Below are 18,002 nucleotides of genomic sequence, written 5' to 3' on the forward strand. Positions count from 1 at the left end.
TAGAGAGCAGCAAAATGACAAAGGCGGGCAGTATATTAGTGGCAACACTATATAACCTACATTTCTGTTTCGAAAATAAGAGCACACACATACATATACACATACATACATATGTGTAACGGTATATAAATAAATATTCCATAAACACTAGTTGGGGAGCCGTGGAGCCGTAGCGGCGGCAAGCGGTGGACAGCTGGACGGTTGTGGAAGTGAGGAGATGGAACTGTTGGGTTTGCACTGAAGGCGGGATGAGCAGCGCGCCGCCACCGGAAATGTGTTGCAAATGAGCGTAGCTGGGGAGCGTGGCTGCCTATTGTGCACAAAACCCGTTAGTTTTTTATGTGTGTGTGCGTATGTGTAACTAGTGTGGCACACGCCAAGTCACAAGGTTGCAACAACGCCACCGTTATTTGCATAATACTTGTGAAGACAATGGCAACTATGCGCTGGGGTGTAAAGCTATGTATATATATATATGAACGACTACAACGACACTCGCACATACATTTATAAAATAGGATATATAAAATATGTATGTATGCGCGTGTGTGTCGTTGTAGGCCCAATTGCAAATTCCATGCGGGTCAGTGCTTTTTCACAATTCCGAACGCAGCGCGTCACATATTTAATGCCTCAACATTCATTACATGCGACACTTCCCCACTTCTTTGCCATCACGACTGTCCTCCTCACGGCCGCGCTTCCGTCCCACGCCCCTATCGAACATGGCGCATTTGAGCCCCCAAAGCGTACCGTTATAATGTACTGGTGTCTCGCGTGAGAGCGAGTGTATCTTCTTGCTCGGTCCCGGATGGTGTGTCGTATGGCTGGAGGAGTGTGTTAGCGTCAACACCACGACGAGTACGCTGGCGCATGCCAAGCAGAAAAATACTGTCATCACAATGCAAACGATACGTTTACGTTTGCGATGCGCCTCCTCATCTTCGTCCGTTTCGTCGCTGAGCGACTTCTTCTTGAGCGCCTTGTGCGCCTGAGTGCCACTCATCGAAGCCTTGCGCCCGGCTACTTTGTGATGGAATGGACGTAGCACTTGCTCGAAGGCAGCATCGCTGAGTTCGTACGTCAGCGACGGTTTACGTTCGAACGAGGGACGCTTCTCCTCCATGAAGGCGGTGGCTGCCGTAGCGGAGGTTGGCGTCAACGCCAACGGACGTGGACTACGCTTGATGTCCTCTATCGTACCGCCGACCGCACTGGACAATGGACGACTGTTGCGTCGGTGGGGTGATGTGAGCTCGAACTCGTTGCCTGTCACAGCGGTGGGTGGATAGGCGCTATCGCCAATGAAACTTTTCGATTTCTTGGTCGCGCTCAGTGTTTCGCGGTAGGTGCGTAAACGCATGCTAGCGCTGTGCATTGCCTTCGCCTGTTTGACGCTGGCGCTGGCGTTGGTGCCCTGAAAGGCGGCGGCTGCGGCAAGTACGCTGGGCCGTTGATGTACTTGCAGCTCTTCGAGGTTGTTTGGCGATAGGTAAAGTGAGCGTCCGTGTTGTGCGCCACGTTTGAAGTGATAGGCGGCGGTGGCTGCGGCAGCGGCGCTATGCAGTTGCAGCGCGTGCGGTGAGTGACCATGTACAGCGGCTGCGGCTGCTGCTGCTGCCGCCGCAGAAGTTGATGGGCGTCCATCCAATTCCAGGCTTTGTGAGCTGTGCTGACGTGTGTGTGGATGCTCGCCGCGCTTCTTGAGGCTGCTCGACGACGTTGAGGGTGGGTGAGTGCCGCCATGTGTCATGACTGCTGCGCCGCTGCCATCTTCGAAAGAGCCTGAGCTCTTGCGCGCCAGTAACACAGCTGCAGCGCGTTGTGCTGCAGCCACTTCCATGCCGATATCCTCCATTTTAGTACTGCTATTGCTGCGCGAACGTGATTCAACGAAGAGCTCGTTTTCTAATGAGAGGTTCTGTTGTGGAAATAGAGATTTTGCTGTACGTCCCTCCAGCGATTCCAAAAGTTCATCATTAAGCGATGGATGACGTATTTGCGATTCAACAACCGACTCCGGTTTGATGCTGGGTCGCCGCCCCGGATCGTTGAAGGAGCGATGTGAACGACAACCGCGGCGGCTAGGCGATGGTGAACGACTTAACTCTTTGCCGCCACTAGCACCGCTGGGATGACCGGGCATAAGAAAGTTGCCGCGCACCGAACTTGTGCGTCTACTCGAGGACGCCGATGAGCCCTGCGATGCTGCCGCTGCTGCGGACAGCAACATCTGATCCATTGTGGCGGCGGAATCTTGCTGTGCGTGAAACGAATGGGTTTTCTTCATCTGAAAAGTGGAAGCCGGATGTACGTCAATAGTGTCAGAGCGTCGAAACATATTCTTTTTAAGCGGGTGCGTAGCGCTGACCGTATGTCGATGCGACGACGACGGCGGCAGCATATAGTCATCGATGAATTGTATTGGCGAACTGCTGCCGCCACGTATACCACCACCGAGTGCGCCCACATCTTCGCCAAGACTACTGCTGCTGACCAAGTAGATGTCCGGTTGATGCGCCAACGGTACGCGCACCGGTAACGGACTAACCGCATGCGAAGTGGGCGAGCTAGTCGAGCTCGAATGGTGTTGGTGCTGCTGCTGTTGTTGTTGTTGCTGTTGATGTCGCGCATGCGCCACCATATTTTGAAACGTATGTAGGCTGTGTTGTTGCTGTTGCTGGTGATGTTGTTGTCGCGCCGACAGTGCGGGTGAAACGACGCGACTATCATCGCCATGCATTTGATGTGTTGGTATCGCCAACGTTTGTGGTGGCGCCGAACGCAATGGTAATGGTGAGGCGGAACGATGTATTAGCGGTTGTTCGACAATCATCGTATCATCCAGCATCATTGTGGGCGGTGAGCTAGTGCCACCACCACCAATAGGTGGCGCATAATTGTCGATGGCCATCGATAGCGAACGACTGATGGCTTTCAGTTTGGGTGGCTTTTTCTTTGTGGCGGGATTGTCGAAGGACGATTTACCCGGCGTATTGTACTCGTAGTCAATGTCAGCAGCGGTGGCGGCGCCGTGGTGGGTCATGTAACTGTGGCCAGCAGCAGCGGTGGAGGCGGCGGCAGCATGTTGATGATGGTGACTACTACCGCTGGCGCCGCGCTCCATACGGTAGTAATAGTGGTAGTAGGGGTGCCTATTATTATAGTAATGTGCAATTGTGGTGCTGGTGTAGGATTTGGCGGGCGGGAAGGGTTACAATTACAATTACGGTGTACAAGTACAACAAATGTTACGTTTACGATGACGTTGATGTACAAGGCGTTAGCTTTTATATTTATTACTCTTACTCTTACTTTTACTTTTACGTTTACTCTTACGTTTATGATAACGTTGATAAATACGTATACGTTTACGCTTACGTTTACGGTGACACTTAAAGTGCGTTGGTGTGACGGTAATTTTGCGTACACTTGCTTTACTGGTGATTTATAAAAGGCTGGTGATTGGCTGGAGGTTGTGTTTGTGGTGGTGGTTTTGGTGGTTGTGGTGCTGATTGGTCAAGGACTGGGTTTTATAAGCAAAATTGGTGTTGTTGGTGGTTTTGGTGGTAAAATATATATTTATTAAACGGTTAGGTGCTCTATTTATAGTGATGATTGTGATGGTGATATTGGTGGTAGGTGTCTTTGCTAGCTGGGTTTATTGCTTGGGTGCGTTTACGTTACGAGCAGGTTGTATACAATTACTTTACGTTATGAGCGTTAAAAGTACAAAAAATAATCTACACAATCGTCAGACACACTTTACAATTTACAGTTTATGTTTTGACTTGTTTCTGGTTTTGGTTTTGGAAGCGTTCAAGCGTTTGAAGCGCACATATAACTGTATTGGAGTGTAAGCAAGCGTGTGAGCGTGTGAGCGAGCCAGCGAGCGACAACTAAATATTGCAAAATAGATTTCTACTCAAAATAAGTACTCAAGCCTTTCTAGTGTTGGTTTTATTGTTACAGTTTTTTTTGTTTTTACTCTTTTTTTTTTTACTTTTCTACTTTTCTATTGGAAGCGCTTATGCGTGAGTCTTTATCTATATGTAAAATACGATGTGAGCGTGCGTGCTGGCATGAGTGTTTGAGAGCGGCTACACACTACATTGAAGCTGTTGTGTTGTTGTTCTTCTTATGGTTGTTTGTTGTCGTTACCGATTGTGCGCGCAGTACATTTGTGAGAGTGTGAGTTATGTTGCCAGCATGTAAATAATTGTTGCTCACGAACGCCTGAGTGTTTTATTGATAATGAGTTGAGTTGAGTTGGGTTGCTTTTGCTTCACAATTGCTTATCAGTTTCCGCTTCTTCTTCGTTTGCGTATTGTAACGCTCATTTTTCAAAGCACCTTGCTGTGGTTTCTACTTGGTGTTGAGTTGCTTTTGAAAGGTCATTTGTTTGAGTGCAATTTTATTTATTTATTTTATTTATTATTATTTTTTGTTTAATTTCGTGCATTACAAGTTCTTACACTTTTAGCTCTGTGTCATAGTTACATTTCTTATTATTTAAATTTAATTTATTAATATATTTTTTGCTTTTGTTTGTTCTCTGTTTACTTGGTGTTCGTTTTCGCTTTCTTACTTTCGTGTCATACACTTCTTAAAGAATAGTTTTGTATGTAAATTTATGAGTATAATTAGTGCTATCTCTTCTTATTAGATTTTGCATTTGTCATTTGGTGCAAGTTGTGTTGTATTTGTTGCATCAACATAATCATTTCGCTTTTAAATAAAAACAGTAATTACAACTAGAATTAGACGAGAAGAAAAAATAGTCAAAAATACATATATATATATATATATATTAATAAATTAATCGTGTTAACGAATTTATTAGAAATGAGTGCTTATTGGAGTTCGATTGAGTGAGTCAGTGAATGTGAGTGTGAGTGCAAGCAGGCAATAAAAATGTATGGCTTAGTAAATTCAAAAAAAAGTAAAATGTGAGTGATTCCATAAAATGTCAGCGCCACTAGTTAAAATTTAAAATAATTTTTAATTTTGAGTGTTAAAAATTTTGCGTTGCTGTACTCAAAACTCAGTGATTACAGCTTAAGTCACAAACTCTCACTCACACATTAAATTTCAAATTAAAAAAAAACAACATTAAAAAGAAATAAATAAGGAATAGAAAGCTCAAAATTGTAAAATATTTGCAAGAGCGTGCTAATTTGAGTGAGCTACAATTGAAAAAAAGAATTGAATGAAATAAGGAAAAAAGGAAGCGATTAAAAATTTGTGAAAATTTATTAAGAATTTCAAGTGCAATTTAAAATTTAATAAAAACATTATTAAAAAAATGTTGTCGATTCATTATGTTCATGTTTGTAATTAATATTTCAATATAAAATATTTGTAAAAGGGTTGTGAGGAAAAAAAATAAATAAATAAACAAAAGTAAAAACTGAGTGAGTTATAATCGAGTTTAGCATTTATATATGCAGTAAAAACTAAAGCAAAAAAAAAGCGAATTTGGAAAATTTGAGTGAGTTGTTTAAACAGTATGAAAAAAAATATAAAAAAACGAATTGAGTGAGTTTTTTTTTTAACTCCCAGAATTTAGTGGAATAAGTTCTATTAAGTGTATGTTTGTACAGGATTGTGTGAGAAGAAAAAAAAAGTACGCAAAAGGGAGTTACGTGAGTTTTAATTGAGCATATTTGTACAATATATACACAAAAAACAGTAGTAGCAATAAATGCGAATATGACAAATTTGAGTTAGCTCTTTAAGGAGTCTAAAAAAATATAATAAAAGTGAAAAATAATTGAGCGAGTTTTTTTTGCTACTGAAAAAATTGATTGAAGTGAGTTTAATTTGTGTCGGTTTGTATATATACGAATAATTTAATGAGTTGTAAATGAAAAGATGTTAAATTTGGGTGAGTGCTTTGAAGAGTTCGAAAAGAAACGTAAGAGCGGTTTATTGAGAAGAAAAATAATTAATTAAATGGATAAATAAAGATGAGTGAGCCATTTAATATTTATAATAAATTTGTTTACAGTTAATTTGTGCGATTAAGAGGGAAGGTTCTAATATTCGTAACGTAAGACTAATATATAGCGTGTGAATGAGTGAGTATTTTATTATTTGAAATACATACATTTGTGCTGTAAAAAGGTCTATTTGTCTCGAGGCGAATACTTTTCTGTAAGTAATAATTTAGAATATCTTAAAAATATGAATAATTTTTTGTTTTTAACTTTTTGATGCAAAAGTGTATTCTTTGAGAGTATTTTAGTGAGAAAAGTGTAAATGAATGAATGATAAATATTAGCTTTTATGATTTATTGAAGAAAAATATTTAATTTGATTACAGCAATGAGTATTATTAAGTTTCATTTGAGTGAAATAGCGACACTATTATGTTTATACTAAGTTTAAATCTAAATATCACTATTAGAACTACCATAATATATTTGTTGCAATATATAAATTTATATACTTATTCTAATCGTTATATTATGTTTAGATAACCCTAAAATTATTATTACAACAAAAACTGTGAAGTCTTAAATAGTTTAAAGAAAGAGCGCGAAAGTGCAAACTGAGCCACTTAATTTGAGTGTATAAGTGAAGGGAGTGTTTAATACACTTTAATATGAGTAATTCAAAATTTTTTGAAATGAGTGATTTTTAGATTTGAGTTTTTTTAAAATAATTAAAAAAAAAATATTTTGAATAACTCATTAATTATAAATTTTGTTTTAAAATTTTTAAACCCCAAATTTGCATTATACAAACCCAAAAAATATTTTATTCTGATTCAGAGAAAAAAAAAATTGTTTTTCTTCACTTTTATTTTAATTATCATAACATTCTAAATAATTTTTAGCGGAAGAAATTTTTATATTTTTTTACCTTATATAACTTCTATCTTTGCTTTGGTGATGTCTGTGTATGATTAAATTAATGACAGTCGCTTGATCGCCACAGACATTTACATATGTAAACGAGTACACAAACTAAGCGACGCAAATATGATTGATGATTCACTTAGAAGTCAATAAACCGTGCTCTCACATATAGGTACATTCATACAAATATTTAAAATTGTTGTTCCTTCATTATATCATCTTTCTCAATGCCTATACCGTTATTTCCAGCCGCTATTAACCACAAAACTTTCTTCCCTTTCAAACGCACGCAGTCACAAAAAAAGAAACACAGTGATAAGCCAAAAACAAAAAAAAAAAACGAAAAGGTTTACAAATGCTCCACGACCGCTACGACACTTGACTGACGAGTGCCATAAATAATGTCAGTCAGTATGTCAGTGCGTCAGTGTGCGGCGACAATTTGAAGAGTGTTGTGTCGCCTACTGTCACAAACTCACTTTCGCAGGCGCTCTAAGATAATTCATCATCTGTATCTGTCCGCACAATGACGGATATCCGTTACTTGCTGTATTTGATGTTGTTGTATTTATTTTTGTTCTTGAAGTATAATATTTGGTGTTATACAAGTGTACAAGACCCGAACACAACCTGTTTCCGTGTGTTTGTGTGGCTACCAGCTTGATTGTCCACTCAGTCCTCAATTTACATACCTATGTATGTATGTTTATATGTAAAAGTATACATATGTACTTCTATATAAGGGTGATATGTGCCTGTAACAATTTGCCAAAACTTCTGCTGAGCGTTAACCCTAAACGCACATTTTACATGATAAACTCGCTGAACGCTGACCAAACTTATTATTTTAAAGGGTGTGCATTTGGATCAAACACACACCACACATATTTTGACTGCTGAAGTGTGTTTTTGTTTTTTTTTGTTTTTTCGGTGGGAAATATTCACTTTTGATTATACCTTTCGGTATTGTGCAGACATAAAAGTGCTTGTAGCACATTCGCTTTTATCTTTTATGTGCTTTTAAGTGACTGTTTAGCGCAAATGTCAGAACATTTTGTTGTTGTTGTAGTTGTAAAGGTAATATAATTGATGGCTGGTGTTTTTTTATGGTGAAGAAAATTTATTAAAATTATTACTCATTCATTTTAGTAGAAAAGGTTACTCTTCTGAAGTTTTATCTAACTGTTAAAAAGAGCATTGCGGCGGTTGAGAACTCTCGCCGCAAGGCTCTTCAAATATATTGCTATTGCAAAGCATTTCAGACAGCATTTATATTTGCCAAATTAGTAAATGATCTATGATTATTAGTACAAATTCCTAATTGACTCAATTAAGAGACTGTCTAAAAAGCTTATTAGATTGATTAATATATTATATATTGTTTTAAATAGTTTAGTATATTTTATATTTAAATTTAAATCAAAATTGATTTGCAAAAATTATTTTCGAGCAGTTTTTTTGACGTTGAATTTTTTGCTAATTTTTTGTTTAATCTTTTAATTAATATTACTTATAATTTTTTATTTATCAAATTACAAGCGTTTAAAAACGGTTTTATAATTGCAAATATTGTTTAAAAAAAAAATAAAAAATAAACTTTAAAATAGGTGACAACACTGTACAATTTTTTTTAAAGACACCTGTACCAAAAGCGCTCATTTCATATTCATTTTAAATATTTAATTTTGCAGTTTCACACTTATTATAAAATTAAGTAAGTGTGGCAACGCTTTACCACTATTACTACATTTTAACTCTTTGAAAAAATATAAAGCTTTGTGCCAGCTCAGCACAATAGATTTAAGTAATAAACAAAAAAAAATTTTGTAGCCAGCTGGCAACCCTCCTGAATAGTATTTTTTTTAATGGTCGTTGCAAGCTTGCCAAGATTATCCATATTACTTAATTTTGAGTAATAATAATAATTTCTGAATAAAGCATGCGGAAACCTTGTTTTTAAACACTTTGAAATCTTTTCAACCATACACAGATTTATACCGCTGAGCAAATATTTAAATATTTCAGAAAGATCTCTTCTTAATATTTTACAAATCTTTAATGACAATTTTATTTTTCATATGCGTATGCATTTTAAGTACAAATATATGCACATACCATATAAGTGGCAACTCTAAAAATTTTTTTTTTTTGCTAACTGATCACTTAATAACATTTATTTGTTTCAGCACAGATTTATTACAAAATCTTTCTTTACTTCCTTAACAGTTAATTTCTTAAATTCCCGATACCTTAAATTTAATGAGTGTGGCAAGGTCTTTCAGTTGTTTGGTACTTATGAAACATTATTTATCATATATAATTATCAAAAATGCTATTATTAAAAAAATTTCAAAATTAGGTGGCAACTCTGTTAAAAATTTTGAATATAAAAAATGGTTGGCAATACTGTTTTTTAAAAACTTTAAATTTATAACTAAAATGAAAAGACCCCAATACTCCAAAAAAAATGTTCTCTTTACTTACATACTTGCATCTAAATATACTTGTAGAAGCATATAAGCAGGTATATGCTATAGTTATTGAAAATGTTTTAGGTATAATTTTTACAATCACAAACAAATGCGGCAACATTATTCTTATATATTCTTATATACAAGTATGTATGTATGCGCTTAAACTAATGCAAATATGCCATCAGTAAAAATTAAATGCAGTCAACTAGTCAAACTAGCATGCTTTCATTTTATTATATTATATAAGTCTACATGCATATACACATACATACATAGTACATATATAGTATGCGTGTAAATCAAAATTATTCGTCTATGTTTGGAAACAGAGTTAATTAAATTTCATGTCATATCAAGGTGCACAGAAATTGCTTTCACTGCACACATTAGAAAGCCACCAGCAAAGCCTCAAGCGCTTTTGAGAGCTTAGCATATGAAAAATTATTTTAAATAGATTAAAAAAAAATATAAATATTGATACATATTTCTGCTGACATACCAAATCACTAAATTGTGCAAATTTTGCCAATGAAAGCCGATCATTTATATTCTTGGTGCAATTAAAATGAACACTTAAGCCAGCTTTGCTTCAATAAGCTGTTTAGAAGCTTAATACACATATAAATATACATATATATATATACACTATACATTAAATACATAGTTATCTCTCTGAACGTCCCGAGAGTCTTCATTTATCTATAGCTACTTTGTAAATTTTGCAGCGTTAATTTTTTATAATCACACTTCGCACAGTCCTTGGTGGCGCCTGCGGATATGCAATGATTTCTGATTTAATTATTCTTCATTTAGCGCTTTCACAATTACTTTCAAGTGAAAGAAGCTTTTCACAGCAGCACTTGTAATTGCAGGAGCGTTTGTTTCGCGTGCTGCGTTGTTGAGTTTGCTTCAATTTCAAGATGAAAATGCGTTTAATGGATTTTTAATACCCATAGTTAAATGTCTAAGTGCGCCTCAAGGCGGTGACGACAGCCGGGTTAGCAAATTCATAGTAAAGTTGTGGCTGTATTAGAATACAATTTGGTTTGAGTTACTTAAAATTCATTGAGTGTATTTTGGAAGCTATCTTCATATCTAATATACATATGTATATGGACTTGATACATGCTTTAGCGTAGGTTTAAAGTTAAATTACATTCCTCTGGAGCAAAATTTACACATACATATATTTAAATACATGTTTATACTGAAATTTCTTAGTCTTTTTTATATCTTACGAAAATTTTTGGGTTCGATTTTTGAAGCTACCTTTACTGTATACTTAAATCATCTAACTGACTTTACTAACTCAATACTTAACCTTAAAATTTTAGACCTAATTTCAAAAGTCAGCCGTGAAGAATACCTCATGAAATAATTTTGAAAATTTATCAAATTTATTCTAAGTCTTTTTACTTTCGGACTATTCTTTCCCTCTAGTAATGCTAAAACACAACTATAAAAGTGTTTTTAATTTTTTTGAAATAGCAGGGATAACAACGAAAATTACTTATAGAAATTGTGGTACTTTAGACACGCTTTGAAAAAATTTCTGAGGTATACTAACTCTGAACTAATTTACGTTGAGGAGAAGAAAATTTGAATTCGCTCAAAAATTTATGGTTTTTTATTAATTCATAACATTATTTCGATTTTTATCTAGTTTTATCTTATTTCACCTTTTAAAATATATTTGATCTTTTGTTTTCTAACCTGATCAATTCTGTAGTTACATAATACTATTTGATCTCGGTTAATTTTATTTTGTTGGATGTTATTTGATCTCATATAATTCTTTTCATTGTTTATATCTCATTTCATCTGATTTTATCTCATCTTATGTAATCTCAATCTATCTCGTATTATTTTATCCCATTTAATATATATGTATATATATAAATGATCAAAGTGATGAAATGAGTTGATTTAGCAACGTTCGTATATTTGTATATACGCAAACTAGTCCTTCAGTTTTTGAGATATCGACCCGAAACTTTGCGCACTGCCTTTTCTCTCCAAGAAATTGCTCATTTGTCAGAACCGCCCATATCGAATCACTACAGCATATAGCTGCCATACAAACTGAACGATCGGAACCAAGTGCTTGTATCATACCATCATTTATATAAATACAATATATCATCTTATTTTATCTCATCTATAGTTTTTTTCACCACATCTCACCTTACCTTTTGTTTTATTGCATGTAGTCTCATCTATTATGTTCTGACCTGATCTTCTCTTCCCATTAGCTTATCTGATCTAATCCGATCTCATTTATTTTGATTTTATAACATTTGGTCTCATTTATTCCACCTCACCATGTCTAATCTTGCATCATCTGATCACAATTTATCGTACCAAATGCCACTTTATCTTGTCTAATCTCAACTCATTTTCTCTTAGTTTGTCATCGTAATATCTAAGCTCAAATCTAACTAGGGGCTAAATTTTCGGAGAAATTTTGAAATTTAAAAGCCATACAAATGTATATATGTAATAATGTATATTTGCTTGTTTGCACAACAATCGCTGTATTCACACCTTGTACACAAGAGCGTAACAACGATAACAACAAAACTATCCAAACAGCCAAACACACATGGAGGAAACTACAATTGAAGGAATAACGGTTGTGAACAGCTGCAAACTTGGTCGAAATGAATTACCGAGTCCCGGAGACGCCAAGGCGTGCTTGAGGTGAAGAATGTGAATACTCAACACTTATATATATTTATGTTGACATATATGTATATGTGTGTGGAAAATATACAAAGCTGCTGTTAAGATTTTCGCAATAGCTTAAGAGGAGCAGCGAACGCAGTTGAAGAGAAATGCATAGAATAAGCATAAGCATAGCGCAAATATGCGCTTAAAAGTATAAGTTTTATATTCTGTGTGTGTATGTGTCTTAGCGCTTGTGTGCGTTATAGCATAATACACAAACTATCTTCATCCGTTTTTTTCCTTTTTAGTGTGAGCATTTTAAACGCTCATATAATATTTGTTTGAATAGTGTAAGTACTAGAGCGTGACAACGCACAAGGACACACACACATACCTACATAAGCTTCTCATATGTTTACACACGCATGACGACCAGTAAAAATATGCTTAAAGCGTGGCGTCGCAAATCTGGAACTCACACGGATGAGCAATAAATCACATAACAAAGCAATTTGCATAGCCATCCGATCCACGGTGCGATATGTGGAAGCCGCAAGTACTCTAAATTCATGACATCAACATACGCAAGTTGAATTTGTGAATTTTGCATATGTGTGTGGTGAGTATTTACATATATGTATCTATAGTGGAAGCATGAATAAATTTATATACACATACACACATATGATACATATATTTATTTATACACATACAATTGCCCGCTTGTCTCAAGCGCTTTTGTCTGCGCGTCAGAAGTCTGCTTCTTACCACATGAAGCATCTTCTGGTGTTAACCGCATTCAAACATGTGTGTGTATATATCCATATATACATACCGGTGTATATACATATGGTAGATGTCTGCTCTGCTTTATCTGCACAAGTGCGGTGCGGTAAATCGCATGAAAATAAACCGCTAATGCATCTGAAAATCTGTTGCATGCTTTTAGCTGGCCTTCTGATCTGCAATTTGTAGGTGTGGCAGCGCGCGATTTTTAAAAAAGCGAACGCAGTTGAGGTGCTCAAGTAAATGCGATGGCAGAAGCTTGTCGCTGTTGTTGTTATATAATGTTTTTTTTGAAAAAAACTGTTGCAGATTTCATATTTAATGTGCGATTTTGAAATTTAGCGTTAATATTTGCTATAAAATCGTTTATATAAGGGTCAATGTAAGAGTCTTTAGTTGCAAAGTTGTTCTCAACACATTTGCAAATATTTACATCGTCTCCAAACTTATTCAGTTGTAGTAAATAATATTATGTAGATGTGATTATCATTTCAATAAAGAGTTCTTCGGTCAACTAGATTAGAACTAAATCAAACTATTTTACAAAGATTTCGTATAGAAAATCATAAGAAGTTGTTGGTACAGCCCTACTAGAGCGCACTGAGGCTCTAAAACTATTTTTAAAAGAAGTTATTAAATACTTTACAATAGGTTGTTAAATACTTTTTAATAAATTTTCAGATTCTTAACGCTACTTACAAACTTTGAGATTACGATTTCGCAACTACAGTAATTATTGAAAACCCACACGAAATTGATTTGAAAATTATTGATATTTTTTTTTGATTTTAGCTGCCTTCGCATGGCCTCACGATTTTCAGTTTGATAATGTAATAGCTTCCTTGACTATCTTTCAGTCTGTCACTTTACTCTGATTTTTTCGAAAATTAAAAAAAAAAGCTTTTGTTTATGCCATTTAAGGTCTTTAGTGAAATACTGAATATTTTTAATTAAAAGTTTTTGGATCAAAAATTAAATTTTCATTTTTAAATGATATGTTGGGATTAAAACTTAAATTTTAATTCCAAGAGGTTTGGGTTTAAAAATTAAATTTTTTTTTTTAATATGAATGAAGTATGCAAACACGAAAAAATTTTAATTTTTGAACAATAATTTATTTTAGTTGTTAATTGGAATGCTTGTAATGCAAATTTTTTATTTTTATTTTTCAATCCGGGGTAGTTGGGATTAAAAATTAAAAATAAATAAAATAATAAAAATTAATAAAACTCGGTTTTTGGGATAGAAATTTTGTTTTTAATTTTAAATCCGATATGTGTGATTAAAAAAAAAATTTATTCAAATGTTAATAAAAATTTTTTAATGTATTATTTGCAGCCATAATTAAAAATAATTTAAAAAGTTAATTTTTATCCTATGAAAATTAAAAAACAAGTATACAACTAAATTTTGTACAGAACGTTTAACAGATAGTAAGACTTATTGCATAAAAAATATTTTTTTTTAGGCAAGTTCATGAACCCCTGAGATTCAGAATGCTTCAAACTATTGTAATGAAAGTTAAAGAGGGCTTGGTGGACGAATCATAATTTGTTAAATAATCGACTGTTTGTAGTTAAAACAAGAAAACACGTTAACTTCGTTTGCATCGAATCTATAATACCCTTCACAAATGCAAAATATTTCTTAAAAGAACATGATTTTGCTCGGTCAGTTTGTATGGCAGCTATACGCTATAGTGCTCCGATCTGGACAATTTTTTCGGAAATCGCCCCTTTATCTTAGACAATAACTCATGCCGAATTTCTTGAATATATTTTGTCAAATGAAAAAGCTTTCCATACAAGCACTTTATTCCTATGGTTCAGTTTGTATGGCAGCTATATGCTATAGTGCTCCGATATGCGCGGTTTCGATAAATGAGTAGCTTCCTTGAGAGAAAAGTACGTGTGATATCACATCGATATCTCAAAAACTAAGTTCGCATATATATAGATGGACATGGCTAAATCGACTCAGCTGACCATTTCTATTGGTCAATACATATATATATTTTATAGCGTCTCCAACGTTTCCTTCAAGATGTTACAAACTTCGTAGCAAACTTAATATACCCTGTTCAGGGTATAACAAGGCTTGTCAGTTCTGGTCAATTGCATTTCAATTTATACTGTGAATTTTCTCTATTAACACTTTCAATTCTTTAAGAATAATACACAATACAAGACAGATATCGTATAATAATAAACAAATGTGGAGAAGTCTAATTTTCTAGATAATGGATGCGCTACGTTATACTCAGGCTGATTGAAAGACTTCGGTTATTTCTAGCGGGTGGATAACCGAAAAACTTTTTATATTTGTAGATGCTTTACTTCTCTTCAGTATCTACCGCATTTCGTAATTGTCAAATAGGAAACTAGAAGTCTTGTGCTGCTAGAACCTCTGGTCATTTAGCATTAAGCCCAGTATATTTTTTAGATAAGCGGCAAAAATAAAACCTTCTTTAGAAAAGCATAAAAATATGCCACGGCAAGCAAACATGACTTTAAAGAGGGGCATTACTAACCCTTCGGCTGTTAGTAATTATATGTGGAATCGAATCTTTATTTAGCGCTTTATCCAAATTATTTCTGATTTCTTAAGACCTTATTTTGTTTTTACAGTTGTGGCAAGTTGGGGTCTGCTACGGTTATGTAGAACTGATTGTCGCGGAGACAACCTTAGATTTTCGTAAAGATAGCTTTTTAATTCAGATTTTTACATCTGATTTAGATTTAACATTGTGGGTTAATTTTTAAGCGTTGTTGATTCAATGGGGCTTATATGACCTCAGGGAAAGGGCTTGAATAGTTCATTTTAGGTATATAGTTTTAGAAAATAAAACAAAATTGCTAAAGATGAGAAAAAATTTAAGTTTTGTGATGGTACTCAAAAAAGAAGCATTCACTGGTATGAATGACCATTGTAGTGCAAATCTCTAAATCTATATCTCACCTGAAAACGTTGAACTTAACTAGTGATTGCCCAAAAGATAGCAAAAATATGGATGCCAACCCTTTTTTTATAAATAACGGGGTCTCTAAAGTTCACTGTGATTGTCAAAGGTTTAAAATTCAAAATTCACTACTCCCAATCTTTTGATAGCAGTATGATTTTGGGTAGTCTTTGTATTAAAAATTTCTCAAAATAAAATTGTTTCTGCTCATTTGCATTGCTTGCAGCTGATTTGCCTTCTCATGAGCTCATAGAATTTGCAATACAAATGTGCGATAAATATTTAATTCCAATTCGTGTTTACAATCAATGAATTCACAAATCGTTGCCATTCTAAGTAGAAACAACTACAGAAGACATGAAACGAAAATATAATATATGTATGTAAATGAGTGTATGTAATAATGTAGGAGAGTGTGTGTGTATAAAATGCTTCTTATTAGTTTGCCAATAATTTGCTCGATTTTCACATTCTCTTTATTGCTTTGTGTGCCATATTCGTAGCACACAATACCACCAACTTACAACGCATACAAAGAAAACCAATAACCCATACACACACACACACATACAAAATACACAAGCATATACGTATGAAGACACTACGTCGATTGTGTACAAAGCAAATGCATTAAAATTCAAATTGATGCAAATTCTAGCGCTCGAGCACTGAGTTGCCATGGCTATCACGCTGTTTGTTGAACATATGTTGTTGTTGTTGCTTTTGTTGGGTGTTGTGAGCAATGTTGTTTCGCTTGTCGCCACCTCACCATATATCCACCCACTCGCCCCAGCAACAATGCGGAGCTGTCATCAGGTTTTGTTTTTGTTGTTGTTGTTTGTCGACATTCTGGGCACGTGTGTGTGTGTGTGTTGGTTTGCAGCGCATTTGTAGCGTGATTACTGACACCGATTGTTGTTGACATGCAAGTAGCACATCCAAAGCACACATACACGATCACATGCACCCATACACCCATACACATGCATATACAGAGGCACATATACGCTCACACGTACACATCTGCATGCTTTATTATCAGTTTAGCTGGAATTTGGTGGCATTTCAAAGCGTCGCCAACTAATTTGATTTGTGTCACAGTTGCAATTGCGTGCTGCATACTCGCAACACCTCCGCTTGTCCTCCTCCTTCCACTGCGATTGCCGTTGACTTTGGCTACTACAGCAGCAACAGTTATTTGCTTCGTTTGTTGGCTGTGTGTAGATTTGTAGCTGATAAATTTTGTTGTTGTTGTTAATACAAAATTGTTGTTGTTGTTTTTGGCAATTGTTGTTGTTGCTGTTAAAAATTGTTACTGCTGTTGCTGACAGTTGTAGATTTGTTATTGCGGACAGCTGTTGGTACTGTAAATTGTTGTTGCTATTATTGAAAATTGTTGTTGCACTTATAGTAGTTTGTGGAAATTATTGGTATTGTTGTTGCAGGTATTTGTTGGAGGCGACATTTGTTGTAATTGCTGTTGCTGACAATCGGGTTTTATTGTTCTTGCTGTACAGTTGTTGTTGTTGTTTGTGTTGCGTAAATATATACATACATATGTATGTTTGTATATTTCTCATTGCCACATGTGCCACATATCACTATGACACTATGCGCGGCGAATAGCAAATGAGCGCCACACGAGTACTTTGTGGTGTCGACTTATGTATATATGTATGTGTGTGAGTATGTGCCACTTGCAAGCGTGCAACTCATGCACTTTTTTCTCTTTTGTTTGCTTTTTGCCATGTGCAACATGCAACTGGCTTGTATTGCATGACAGCTGGCTGTGTTAAAGTTGTGGTTTTTTTAGTTTTTTAAATACACACACACGCAAAATATAAAATTCCACATACATAAATACATACATGCACACATACATTAACAAAATTTTAATATGTAAGTAGCTGTATTTCTTGTTGCAAGTTTATAACTGCAGACTCTGTGGCTTATCCTTTATAACAAACACAAATTTTGTTGTTCTTCAGTGAGTTGCATTTGTTGTTGCAAATTTGCTGCATAAACATTTTCTTGAGAGTTTTCTGCTGCTCTCAGGCATTCTCGCTCGCAAGTCACTTACAAAAGTTCTTGTTGCAAGTTGTTGGTGTAATTGCATTTTACATATTTTTTGTAGTTGTTACAACAAATTGTTGTCAGTTTGTGGTTTTGCTTGCTAATTAAATCATTTTACGCTAAACTTTGTGTCGAAAGTGAGTTTTAAGAGATTTATTACGGCAAAAACAATGCTTTACT

At 35.2% G+C, this 18,002-nt stretch overlaps 1 protein-coding gene across 2 annotated transcripts in view; it reads right to left on the reverse strand.

Annotated features, from left to right (window-relative positions):
* The window catches only part of LOC106619164 (mucin-22), a 379,015-nt gene that overhangs the window by 12,983 nt on the left and 348,030 nt on the right, over positions 1-18,002 (reverse strand). Inside the window, exon 3 of one of the 2 annotated variants that reach the window (XM_070109211.1) lies at positions 754-4,754. The exons of the other annotated variant lie outside the window; for it this stretch is intronic. Within the exon in view, the coding sequence (XP_069965312.1) occupies positions 754-3,127 (2,374 nt within the window). The 5' untranslated portion in view covers positions 3,128-4,754. The remainder of the gene's footprint in view (positions 1-753; positions 4,755-18,002) is intronic. 2 annotated transcript variants of the gene reach the window in all.

Source organism: Bactrocera oleae, chromosome 4 (assembly GCF_042242935.1).
Source record: "Bactrocera oleae isolate idBacOlea1 chromosome 4, idBacOlea1, whole genome shotgun sequence".
NCBI classification, from domain to species: Eukaryota; Metazoa; Arthropoda; class Insecta; order Diptera; family Tephritidae; genus Bactrocera; species Bactrocera oleae.